The sequence below is a fragment of the Molossus molossus genome, unplaced genomic scaffold (genome assembly GCF_014108415.1).
Source record: "Molossus molossus isolate mMolMol1 unplaced genomic scaffold, mMolMol1.p scaffold_m16_p_6, whole genome shotgun sequence".
NCBI lineage: Eukaryota > Metazoa > Chordata > Mammalia > Chiroptera > Molossidae > Molossus > Molossus molossus.
Window position 1 is genome coordinate 20,169,412 of NW_023425399.1, and position 12,810 is coordinate 20,182,221.

General features: G+C 36.5%; 1 protein-coding gene across 6 annotated transcripts in view; it reads left to right on the plus strand.

Annotated features, from left to right (window-relative positions):
* Window positions 1-12,810, plus strand: part of LOC118618860 (ubiquinol-cytochrome-c reductase complex assembly factor 1) — a 118,898-nt gene that overhangs the window by 34,480 nt on the left and 71,608 nt on the right. For all 6 annotated transcript variants that reach the window (XM_036245400.1, XM_036245398.1, XM_036245401.1 and 3 more), the window contains 2 exons: window positions 4,956-5,028; window positions 12,295-12,352. In XM_036245400.1, the coding sequence (XP_036101293.1) occupies window positions 4,956-5,028; window positions 12,295-12,352 (131 nt within the window). The remainder of the gene's footprint in view (window positions 1-4,955; window positions 5,029-12,294; window positions 12,353-12,810) is intronic.

Below are 12,810 nucleotides of genomic sequence, written 5' to 3' on the forward strand. Positions count from 1 at the left end.
ATTTTAACAATTTTGGATTCAAATTAGAATTTCAATTTTATTAGACTTTTACTTTTAGTTTCTTCTTATAACATCTGGTTCTCTTCCTAATGATTCTCACTGTAGCAAATATAGGCTTCTCTCTATAAATCCTTTTTACATAAATTCTGGAAAGTAGACAATGATGCCAGTGAGGGACTTTGAAAAGTATAGAACATAACACATATACTAGACTCTAAAGTTATGAAGTGTCTCCTTAATCATCAAAGAAATATTAGTTATATTCATGAAACTTAGTTATCTTTTCTATACCTTAATTCTTTGACAATTGATGGTCATTGGTATATTTGATAATGTCATTAACTAGAATCTTTTTCACTGTTAAAAGAAATGGTTATGATTATGGCATTTGGATTGAAAAACTTAAAATGTGTTTTGTTTGAAAATTAGAAATTAGTTAAGAGAAAAGGGAAATGAGAGCAGAAAGAAAGAAAAGAAAAAAATTTTTCATTTCTTGATGGTTGGGTTCCACTTGGTTGCTACTATATTCTTTGTCTAGTGTGTTTTTTAATAATTCCAGAGGGGAAAGTTGGCTACCATTTGGAGGATTACTAAATCACCAGAAAATTTCTTCACTGCTTTAGCTTAATTTAACCTCTGATTTTTCTTGATTCCCTTGTGACCTTAACTAAGCTTCTAATATTTGCATTTTTTGTGATGTGGCAGTGTCTGCTTGCTATAACTGTTTTTAAATTTGTGATAGCAAAACATCAAAGTTTGACATTCTGGTATAATTTAGGTGGGAAAATGCAGGTATAACTTTCCATTTTGAAAGATAGTGAGCCCTTTTTAGCAAATGCTGACTCTGAAATCCATGGCTAGACACTTGTTTTGGATTATACTGGCAAGATTCTTTGAGTTTTGTGTTTTTACATGCCTTTGATTAGGTAGTAAAATGCCTGCTTGTCTGTCCACATCAGCAGTATCAACCTTTTTCCTCTATCTTTTTCTGTAATGTTTCCATTTTTCTTCTAGATTCATACGTAGGAATTTAAATGTAGCTTTTCCTTACCTATTTGAACTACCCTGAAATAACTGTTCCTTTTCACTATCTTTATGTAGCAATATCAGGTAAGATAAGGACAACATTTACCAGATTCAGCCATGTGTCATAGAATAGGCAGTTTCCAGATTAGCGTTAAGCAAAAAAAATTACTTCAGTTCTGAAAGACTGACAAACTGGAATGCATTTAGAAGTAGGCACTGAGCCTTATGAAGGCTTTAGAAATCATGTTGAATGAAGAATGGTTGAAGGAAATAAGGATACTTAGCCTGGAAAAGGGAAGACATGATGGTTCTTAGATACTTGGGGGACAGATGTAAAAAAATGAAGAGACTTAATCTGATGTATTCTAGTGGGCAGATGATGTTTAATAAAAGTTACATGGAGGGGGTGGAGGGGAGAAAAAAAAAGTTACATGAAGCAGATTTAAGCAACTAAACAAAAATCTAACAAGAATTGTCCTCCAATGGTATAGGTAGCCTCACAAGGTCATTGGACTTATCTGAACAGGGGTCCAGATGGTTAACTGTGAATCAGGGATGTTGTAGAAGGAATTCCAGTACAGAATAGAAGGTTCAAATGACTTCAAAACTCCTTTCCTTAATGTAAGCCTTTTACTAGATTTGTTATTCATCTTGAGGGTAGGACAAAATACATGTTAGTGGGAGAGCTGATTTTCATTTCCTAAAGCTGTCTTAAGTATTTCTGCTTTAGTCAGGTAGACTGATGAAGTCTTCCATAGTTAGAATGAAATAAACACGAAGTCATCTGAGGACCAGAACAATTAGTACATATTGACTGGGTGGAAATTTATTCCACCTACCTCCTTGCTTATATTAACATAAGAATCTTGAAGAGGTTCTTTCCCCAAGTTGTTATTTCCAGTCCCTGTGTGATGGTCTCAAGGGACTTGCTTTAGAGATTTGTCCAGGAAAATGGCTCACCCAAGTATAAAGGCTTGGCTTTGCTGTAGGAAAAGTGAGGAACTATAAAATGCTCCTGATTGCCACAGTATGAGCACTGTATAAATACCTGGCCAATCTGGTGAAGTCTTCATTATTTGTAATGAATGCTTTCTTCATGAACATGTTGTGGGGGAAAACCTCCTTCTTAAGGAAAGATTTGGGCCTTGGACACAAGTCTGCCTTTCTTTAGGCAGGGTGATTAATTATGAACCTAGAGTACTCTACATATAAGTATCTGAAGGAAACTGCAGAGTTAAAAAAATCAAGAAATAGCTATTAGGAATTTATTTAAAATTATAAATGTATCTATAGTTGAATTAGGCCATAAGCTCTATGAAAGTAGGAGATTTTTGATTGCCTTATTTACAGTTCTATTCCCAACATCCAAATCAATGCCTGGCATTGAGTTAAATACTCAATAAATTATTTGTCAAATAAAACAAAGAACTAACAGGCGTCCTATACTTCGTTTCAAGGATAGGAATAGGCCTGTCAAGGCCAAAGTATTAGGATAATGATATCATTAGTATATCATTAGTTTGTTGATGGTACAGACCATTGCTTCCCAAAATATGTTCTGTTTTAGATACTTCCGAGAACCTGAAGGTGTTAATGAAGTAAAAGAGGATTGTTTTTAGCTTACTGATATGGTGAATTACATGGATCATTTGCACATGTTGAATCAACTTTGCATTCCTGGAATAAATCCCACTTGATCATGATATATTGTCCTTTTTTTTTTTATCCTCACTGGAGGACATTTTTGCATTTATCTGCAGATAGAGCAGGAGGGAGAGAGGGAGGAAGAGAGAGAGAGAAACATCAACATGAGAGAGACACATCAATTGGTTGCCACCCACATGACCCCAACAGGGGTCAGGGACAAACCCCAATCGAGGTATGTGCCCTGAGCGGGAACCAAACCGGGGACTCTGGTCCGTAGGCCGACGCCCTAACTGCTGAGTCAGACTGGCCAGGGCTATATTGTCCTTTTTATTCATAGATTCGATTTGTTGATATTTTGTTAAGGATTTTTGTATCTACATTCATGAACGCTGTGGGTTTGGTTTTGCTATCAGAGTAGTGTTAGACTCGTAGAGTGACCTCTGGGAAGTGTTCTTTCCTCTTGTTTTCTGGAAGAGTTTGTGTGAATTTAGTATCATTTCTTTAGATGTTTGGTAGAATCCTATAGTGATGCCATTGAGCCTCGAGTTTTCTTTGTGGGAAGGGTTTTACCACAAAGCCAATTTCTTTAATAGATATAGGATTACTCATGTTATTTTTTTTTATTCTAGTGAGCTTTGGTAGTTTGTATCTTTCAAGGGATTTGTCCATTTCATGTGGGTAATCAAATGTATGATCTAAACTTTTTCCTAATATTTTCTTATTATCTTATTAATATTTTTAGGATTTGTGATATTCCCTCTGATCCCTGATGTTGGTAATTTGTATCTTCTTTGTTTTTTCTTTAGAAGTCTGACTAAAGTTTTATCAGTTTTACTGATATTTTAAGAACCAGCCTTGGCTTTGATTTTTTATATTTCTGTTTTCAATTTTATTGATTTCTACTCTTAGTCTTTATTACATCTTTTTTTCTGCTTGCTTTTAGGTTTAATTTGCTCTTTTTTTTCTAGTGTTTTACCATGGGTTTTGTTTAATCGTGGGCTTCCAGTGCTGATTTACTCCTTATGTAGGTATATTGATTTCTGCTTGTTCACATATTCTCTTCTCTTTCCCCCTATATGAGCTTCAGACTAAAAGCCTTGAAATCATGACAGGCCTCAAATTAGCAAATAAAAAAATCTTAATTACAATCAGAGACATAATGCTACCTTAATTTTTTATGTGTATTTCTGCCCATCAAAGACTGTTGCTTTGACTCTAAAGAGTATAGAGAACTATGAAAATTATATAGTATTGTTTATAATAGATCTTAGTGACTTAGAACCTTAATAGTAACATAACCTCTACTAAAAATCTAGGTAGGTTTTTATTTAGTTGTTATGTCACTCTCAGTCTGTGCATATTTTTTTTTAGTCTGTGCATATTTGCGTTTATAATTTTCTCTGTCATATTAAGAATAAATAAATGTCTATAACTATTGTTGATATGCTAGTTTATTTAATTGTATCCTTAAGGAAATATTTTGAAAGTCCCTAGAAGTATCTGTTTAGTTAGTACTGAGCTGATCTATAGACCTACAATTTAACTCTTGAAAGAATTTTTAAAATTATTTTTATTAAGGCATAATGTACATATAATAAATATACAAATCTTAGGTATATATCTCAGTGAATAAGTTAAAACCACCAGTCAGCTCAAAATTTAAAGAAACTTCTTAGTGCTTTGCAAAATAGTAAAAGGTCAGTCCTCCTGTATTTTATACTCATTAGAAGCTCTTATTTATAAACACAGTCTTCTGTTAATCAGCTAACTATAAAAATAGGGAAATATAGAAAAAAAATGACCTCTCTTCCAAAGGAAAAAAAAAGACTCATAGTTTTGCCTCTGAGGAAAAAGATTGAAGAATTAAGGCTTTTGCTTGTTTGTTTGTTTAATAGATTTTGGTCAGATAACTGGATAATTTTTAGTATAAAGGGTTTCATATTAAAAAGAGCTAATGTGGCTGATGTTGAACAGTAGTTTAGAGGCCTACATGTGGTGAAATGAGCTTGATTTACAGGAGAGATTTTATTCAAATATTGAAAAAACCTTTTTGACATTTTCATTCTAAAGTCCTGAAATGTGAAACTTGTGTGAAAGCTGTATGAATGAGTAGTTTCAAGAGTAGAAAGAAGTATCTGTTTGTTTAGCTATTAAATTGCCTAGAGACAGGTTTGTATCCTTCCTTCTAGTTAAAGAAATGTAAGGTTCTATAACCTATATCTAATGGCAATAGAAAATCCACTTGGTCATATCTTGAGTTTGGTTTTGTTTTCTTTGTCTAGAAGATTAAGATTGCAGCCCTACGAATGTATACTAGCTGTGTGAAGAAAACTGACTTCGAGGAATTCTTTCTAAGTAAGTTACTGTTTTTGATAGTTCTGAAAAGGAAAATGAATCTACTTTTTATTTTTATGACTGTGTCTTAATAGGGGATAGATTTTTTTTAAGTCACTAGTGAAATCATTTTTCCTTCACAACATGTGTAATGAAAGCTGCTAATTTTTCTCTTTTAATAGAATAAACAAAGATCAGAAGAGCCCTATAAATAGACACTTTAACAAGTTTGGAAAAAAATCTAAAAATGTTTCTAATACAGCAATTTTCAACCTTTTTCATCTCATAACACACATAAAGTAATTATTAAAATTCTGCAGCACACCAAAAATATATTTTTGCCCATCTGACAAAAGAAATAGGTATTTTGTTGTTGTTAATCCTCACTGGAGTATATTTTTCCCATTGATTTTTAGAGAATGGAAGGGAGGGAGGGGGAGAGAGAGAGAAACATACATGTATGCACATTGATTGGTTGCTTCCTGCACATGCCCCAGCTGGGGCTTGGATTAAACATGCAGCCTCTGAAACCCAAGTACGTGCCGTTGACCAAGAATTGAACCCAGGACCTTTTGATGTGTGAGCCGATGCTCTAACCGTTGAGCCATACCTGCTAGAGCTGAAATTGGTATAATTTTGATTAATTCACACCAGGTGACTATTTTGTTGGCTGTTGTCATTTTGTTATTTGACAATCTAAGGGAAAAGAGGTCAGTGCCCCTGACTAAATAGTCAGGTACTAAAAAAATAAAAAATAAAATAAAATAAATAAATAAATAGGTACTGTATGTTTCAAAAATTCTTTCGGCACACAAGTGTGCTGGCTGTGACATACTGGTTAAAAATCACTGGTCTGCCCTGGCCGGTTTGGCTCAGCGGTTAGAGCGTCGGCCTGCGGTCCCGAGAGACCCGGGTTCGGTTCCCGCTAAGGGCACGTACCTCGGTTGCAGTTTGTCCCCAGCCCTGGTTGGTCGTGCGGGTGGCAGCCACTCGATGTGTCCCTTTCACATCGATGTTTCTCTCTCTCTCTCTCTCTTCCTCTCTCTCCCTCCCACTCTATCTGTACAAAAAATGGAAAAATATCCTCGGGTGAGGATAAAAAAAAAAAAAAAAAAAAAAAAAAAAAAAAAATCACTGGTCTGGCACTTTGACATTATCGTCCCCTTGTCCACACATGCATCTTTTTTTACATAAGAATATTCATAAAATGTTACATAAAACAGACCTGTTTTACATTCTGGATGTTTTACTTAGCTTTTTTTTTTATCCTCACCCAAGGACATTTTTTCATTTTTTGTTCAGATAGAGTGGGAGGGAGAGAGAGAGAGAAACATCGACGTGAAAGGGACACATCGAGTGGTTGCCACCTGTACGACCCAACCTGGGTTGGGAATAAACTGCAACCGAGGTACGCACTCTTAGAGGGAACTGAACCCGGGTCTCTCTGGACCACAGGCCGACACTCTAACCGCTGAGCCAAACCGGCCAGGGCACTTAGCATTTTGATGTGAACTTTTTGCCAATTGGTCATCTTTTATTTCTAGTTTTTAATCCTTTTAGTTAATAATGGAATGTGCCTTATAATTTTTTTTCTTTCTGTTAAAGTACTATTTGGTAACAAGGCACGTATTATTTTATTATTTATATCCCATTGATAAATTGCTTTCCAAAAGGGTTTTAACTGGCTTTGACCACCATTAGCCTTTGATTGCATAGAGTATTCATTTTGATGTTAAAAACTGTTGTAGCTATAAGCAAAATTAATTAAAGTAGGTACAAGTAAAATCATTGGGAAAGTTTAAGCCATTTCTAGTTCCACAGGTTTTGCAAGGATATGTGTACTAGGCTTGTCTATGGTAACAGCCATTATCCTCAGAGCAGCAAACACCTAACTATATATAGTTAGTATTTTTCACGGACAGCAAATATTTATATATAATTACATTAACAGTAAAGAAAGCTAGGTGCAGTCTTGATTATTTAATAACTATTTTGTTTTTTAAAAAACAAATGCAAGTTTTTTTTATTTTTACTATTTTAGATGATTGATATTATATTATAAATTTAAAATATCATGCTAACTTGTCATCCTGATTTAGTATCCACCTTCCATTTCTTATTTATTCATAGTAAAGAAAGAAAACTTTCATGCTTCTTTTTAATCTCTAACAGTTTCTCATTTTAGGAAAAATTAATCTGAGAGTAAAAAATATCTTTGTGTGATGAAGAAACTATTAATATTGGAAGCTGATTTTTCTTAAGTATTCTTGAAGCCATGTGCTTAAGTTTTTGTTTGTTTGTTTGTTAGTCCTCACCTGAGGATATTTTTCCATTGATTTTTAGATAGAGTAGAAAGGAAGGGTAGGGGGGAGAGAGAGAGAGATATTGAAGTGAGAGAGATACATCGATTGGTTGCCTCCTGAACAGCCCCAGTTGGGTCGGAATCAAACCTAGAACCCAGGTATGTGCCCTTGACTGGGAATCATACCCTCAACCCTTTGTCCTTGGGCTGACATTCTATCCTTAGCCCTGGCCAGTTTTGCTCAGTGGTTAGAGCATCGGCCCAAGGACCGAAGAGTCTCGGGTTTGAAATCTGGTCAAGGGCACATATGTAGGTTGTAGGTTTGATCCCAGTCCAACTGGGGATGTTAGGAAGGCAACCAATCAGTGTGTCTCTCTTACTTCAGTCTTTCTCTCTCCTTTTCTCCCTTCTTCCCTCCCACTCTCTGAAAAAAAATTAATGGACAAAGTATCCTTGGGGGAAGATTAAAAAAAACTTCATTCTCAGACATCTATTTAATATTTGATTCAATACATAACTCAAAAATTTATTATGATTATTTTGAAATGCTGTTTACTATCTTTGTCTTAGCCCGTCCTCATTGTTGAAGAGTCTTGAGTTAATATTGTAGTATTGAATAATGAGCCATATTTAAGTTTCAACTTATAATCTGTTATAAACTACTTATAAAATAAACGTTTATAAAAATTATTACCATATGTACTAATAATTTACAATTACATGGTATACTTTTATATTTTTTCATTTAGGAGTTAAAAAGACCTTGTGGGAGAGGAAGGACTTACATTCTTATTTTCATTTTTGTTTTCAGAAACAGTTGACACTTTAAAGAGGCTAAGTGACTTGCCTAAAATTGCTTAGTCAAGCCTTGACCCTATGTTATCTGGTTTAAAATCCAGGAATTTTCCCACTCTAACTTAATGTATTGTTTGTGAATGAATGAAACTGCAAATCTATATTTTTGTATTTTATTATACTTAAATGAGAACTGCTTCTGAGATGTTCTATTACTATAGTAAATTGAGGTTTATATATATTAAAGTGTATACATCTCAGTGAGCTTTGTTTTACCTTTCTCCATTGAAGTATTTAACCAGAGAGGCAGTACATTTTTCAGTGACACCACTCTTACTTCTGATTTTCTAAGACTCAATTTTGAGAATTGCCTTTTAGAACCATAGAGTGTTCATTTGTATTATGCTTCATTGTGGTCCATCTTGGTCATTTGTGGATAGATTAAATTTTAAAATCAAACTGAAGTGATTCCAAATGGTGGCTATGAGTTAAAAAGGGAACCAGTCTGAAAAGTACCATTTGGAGGCAGATAAAGAAAATCTATAAAATAATGAGACTGACTTTTTTTGCATCTTAGAGTCTAAAGAGTAGGCCAGACAGGAGTTTAACATTTTTTTTAAAAGGTTAGAGAGCTTCAGGTAGCTAATCAGTGTCATCCTCCAACAAAAATGAGGCCAGGGCTATTTTGTAAGGATTGTATAAAAATAAATTTACTTGCAGTGTACTTGAGCCTGTTAGACAGGTCCCCATAAGATGCCAGAATAGACTTTGTCATCTCAGAGCCAAAGTGTTCAAAGATCTTGATCCTGAGAGCTAGATAATGGGGATTCTGACTGGTGAGATATCTCAGCAGCCCACTGTTACGCATAATGAGCGCACCCTCTGTGAGCAGGCAGTGCTTTGCTAACTGGTCTTTTGGAGATCAGTTCTGTTATGATGAGCACTTTGGATCAGAAGTGGCCAATCATTAAAGTTTATATCTACTTCCATACTGCTGTCTGTAGACTGTTTTGTTGTTAAGCCTTAAAAGATGATTCTTTGAGCCCTGGCCGGTTTGGCTCAGCGGTTAGAGCGTCCACCTGCGGTCCGGAGAGACCCGGGTTCGGTTCCCGCTAAGGGCATGTACCTCGGTTGCAGTTTGTCCCCGGCCCTGGTTGGTCGTGCGGGTGGCAGCCACTCGATGTGTCCCTTTCACATCGATGTTTCCCTCTCTCTCTCTTCCTCTCTCTCCCTCCCACTCTGTCTGTACAAAAAATACAAAAATGTCCTCGGATGAGGATAAAAAAAAAAAAAAAAAAAGATGATTCTTTGAGAGGAGGCTTCTTAATGAATGAGTCAGTGATTGAAGTTCATCATTTTATTGACACAGCCTTAAATAATTAGTGAGTTTTTTCAAAGATAATTTAACCCCTAATGTTCAAATAACTCACTGAAAAACAACAATGCTGAATATTTATTGAATACCTATTAAATACTAACCATTTTGCTAAACATTTTACAGGCCTATTTAATCCTCATAAAAATTCTAAAAGGTAGGTTCTTTTGTTCTCCCCCCTTTTTTTTTTTCTTTTTTCTTTTTATCCTCATCTGAGGACATTTTTCCATTTTTTGTACAGACAGAGTGGGAGGGAGAGAGAGGAAGAGAGAGAGAGAGAGGGAAACATCGATGTGAAAGGGATACATCGAGTGGCTGCCACCCGCACAACCAACCAGGGCCGGGGACAAACTGCAACCGAGGTACGTGCCCTTAGCGGGAACCAAACCCGGGTCTCTCCGGACCACAGGCGGACGCTTTAACCGCTGAGCCAAACCGGCCAGGGCTGTTCTCCCCATTTTTATAGGGAAGAAAACTGAGGCACTGAGAAGCTAAGCATCTTGATTCAGAGTCATGTAGCGAGTGAGAGGTACTTATGGTTTTGAATCAGGCAATTTGACCCCAGAGTCTACATTAAACAAACAGCTATAGTAATACTGCTGCCTTATAACTGTAATGAATGATTTAATTTTATCCAACTTGGTGTCAAAGAAGAAATACCTAGTCTCAGAAAATAAAGCACTGAGTGTTTGTTGAAGCTGAGTATGAGCATGGCAAAAAACTGTACAGCAGGTTTTAACTTTGAAGTGTTTAAACTCATTTCATTGAGCTAAAGAATCTGCTGTGTTTTTGTGTTGCTCACAGACATTCAGTGGTCTTGTTTTTAAGGGCTGTGCACTGTGGGTTTCTGTTTTGACCCCAGTGGGTACAGGGAGTCAACATGCCAGCTCTTTTCCCATCCTCAGCCCTGAGCCGACCCCCAGAAAGGAAAATTGTGACCCAAGTCCAGCTGCTGGCCTGTCTGTCTGTCTGTGCTTTCCAGCCCAAGAGCTGATTCCCTCTCTGAGAAAATTGGAAAAGCTCCTGGAGGCTGCTGAGGAGCTTTGATGTAGAGGTAGCAATTGAACAGATTGTCCTTTAGAAGCAGCCAAATTTCATTTTCCAGATTGAAAGACAGACTTCCAAGAAAACTTTTCTTTTTAATGTTTTGTTCTAGTATCCAAAAAAGACCCAACTTCAGATCCGGGCTTGAGAGTTTCTCATGGCTATTCTTGTTCTAGGTGGAGGGTAGTTGGCCCACTTTCAGATGGCATGTGTCTTAATAGCTGAATGGTCAGCCAGGCCAGCCTTCACCTCCCTCCTGCTGGGCTCCAAGAGGAAGTCCACTTGACAGCTGCTGGGCACCTCCCAGTAAACTCACCAGAATACTTTGGTGTCACTTTGTGACAGACCTGGACGTAAACCCCAACCCAGCCACTAGCTTGTTAATATTGTGGCTGCCCTCAAGTTACTTAGTGTTTTTGAGTTTATTTCCTCATCTCTAGAATAAAGATTATAATGCCTCCCTTCAGGGTTAAAGTGAGGATTAAGTAAGATAAGGTACTGATATTACCAGAAGTGGACCTGGCATGTGATATGGGCCCTTCGTGAGTGTTAGTTTCTAACATTAGTATTAGAGAGGCAGTTGGCAATTAAGACCACAGTGTCTGGAATCAAGCAGATCTGAATTTGATCCCACATGTCTCATTTCATAGTTGTGACCTTGGACAATTGTCCTGCTCTCTCTAAGAGTCAGTTTTTTTCACCTGTCAAATAGGAATAATATCAATACTCACTTCATAGGATTGTTGAGAGGACTCATTGAGCCAATGCATGTAAAGTACCTATTATAATGTCTGGCACATATTAAGTTTGCAATGAATTATAGCTCTTTATTATTATTGGTGTATAAGTATACCTCACAGGGTTCCTGCTCTGTGTTTTCTCTCCTGATAGCCCCTATTTGTTACAATTTAGTACATTGTGCACTTCATTGTTTTCTGAAAGGCAGGAGATACCACTTATTTCTTGAGTCATTGCTCCATGGGACAGATTCTACCCACTTATTCTCTTTTTTCTTCTTCTTGCTTCAGCTTTTCTCCCTGTCTTGTAATAAGGAGAGTACATTCAGTGGGGACCCCTCATTCAGCCAGAGGCATTTCTTAGAGATATGAGAATTGAGAGGGTTGGATGCCTAAGCACTTGATTTTTGGTATCTTAAACCAAGGAGAAGTCCTGCCCAGTTTTGTCATTCCTGGAGGTGATGAATAGCCTTTTGTTAGAAATGGTCTACTTTCTCATTCAGCTACAGCTCCCTATACCCTACCTACTTCTTTCTCCTGGTTATTTATTTTGGATGAATCATTCAGTAGCACACTGGGTCACCTTAAGGAAAGGAGACTAGAAGAACTTAGACTTCTCAGTGGGACTCAAGTGAAAAAAGCCTATACTTAAGAAGAGTAGGCAAGGTGGTGTCTGCCTAATTTTCCAGAAGAATTTGAGAACAGGAAGGGAAAATGATAGAAGTACGTGGAATTTGGAAGGAACCATCGAGATCATCTAGGCCACATTATACAAAGTGAGAAAACTGAGGCCCTGAGGAGAGAATTGGTTTGTCCAAGGCTGCACTGTAGGGTGAAAACAGGTGGAACTAGAAGGCTGGTTGTCTCACTGCATTCGTTGCTCTTGCGGTTCCCCTGGGCCACTCTGATAGTATAATCAGAAAGCACTGTAACTGCCATATATTTTAGTTGAACAAATACCAATCGGTATTTAAAATGTAGTCAATATTTTTCCTCTGAACCCATAATATTTATACTTTATTGTTATTTTCTAGGATGTCAGATGCCTGATACATTCAATTCATGGTTTCTTATAACTCTTCTTCATGTCTGGTAAGTGAGCAATTTAAGTGAAGTCACCAAATGTATTTTTTTTTTAAACACTGCTGACTTGTAACGTATAGCCTTCATCAGGGCTAATTATATGAAATGGCAGTTGTTCAGGCATTAAAAACTATTCCTTTCATTTTAATAACTGGTGTCTTAAAGTACATTTTTATTAAAGGTCAAAGTATAGTCCCAGAAAAAAGCTAATATTTGTAGCATTTTCTCAAAGAACACCTAATCCAGTGAACAATTCTATCAGTATCTCTAAGAGACTCTGTGAGCTTGGATGGAAAGTTCTCTCCCTTGGCTGTTTTAGGAAAGTTCACATTTACGTAAAAGTGGTTTGAATTGTGAGAATCCGTGGTCATTTTCATTGCTGGTCATCAGAAACCTATAACAAATTATAGTACTGACATTTACGCCTGTACCTCTAAAATGTGCATACAGGTTAGATTCATGCCAGG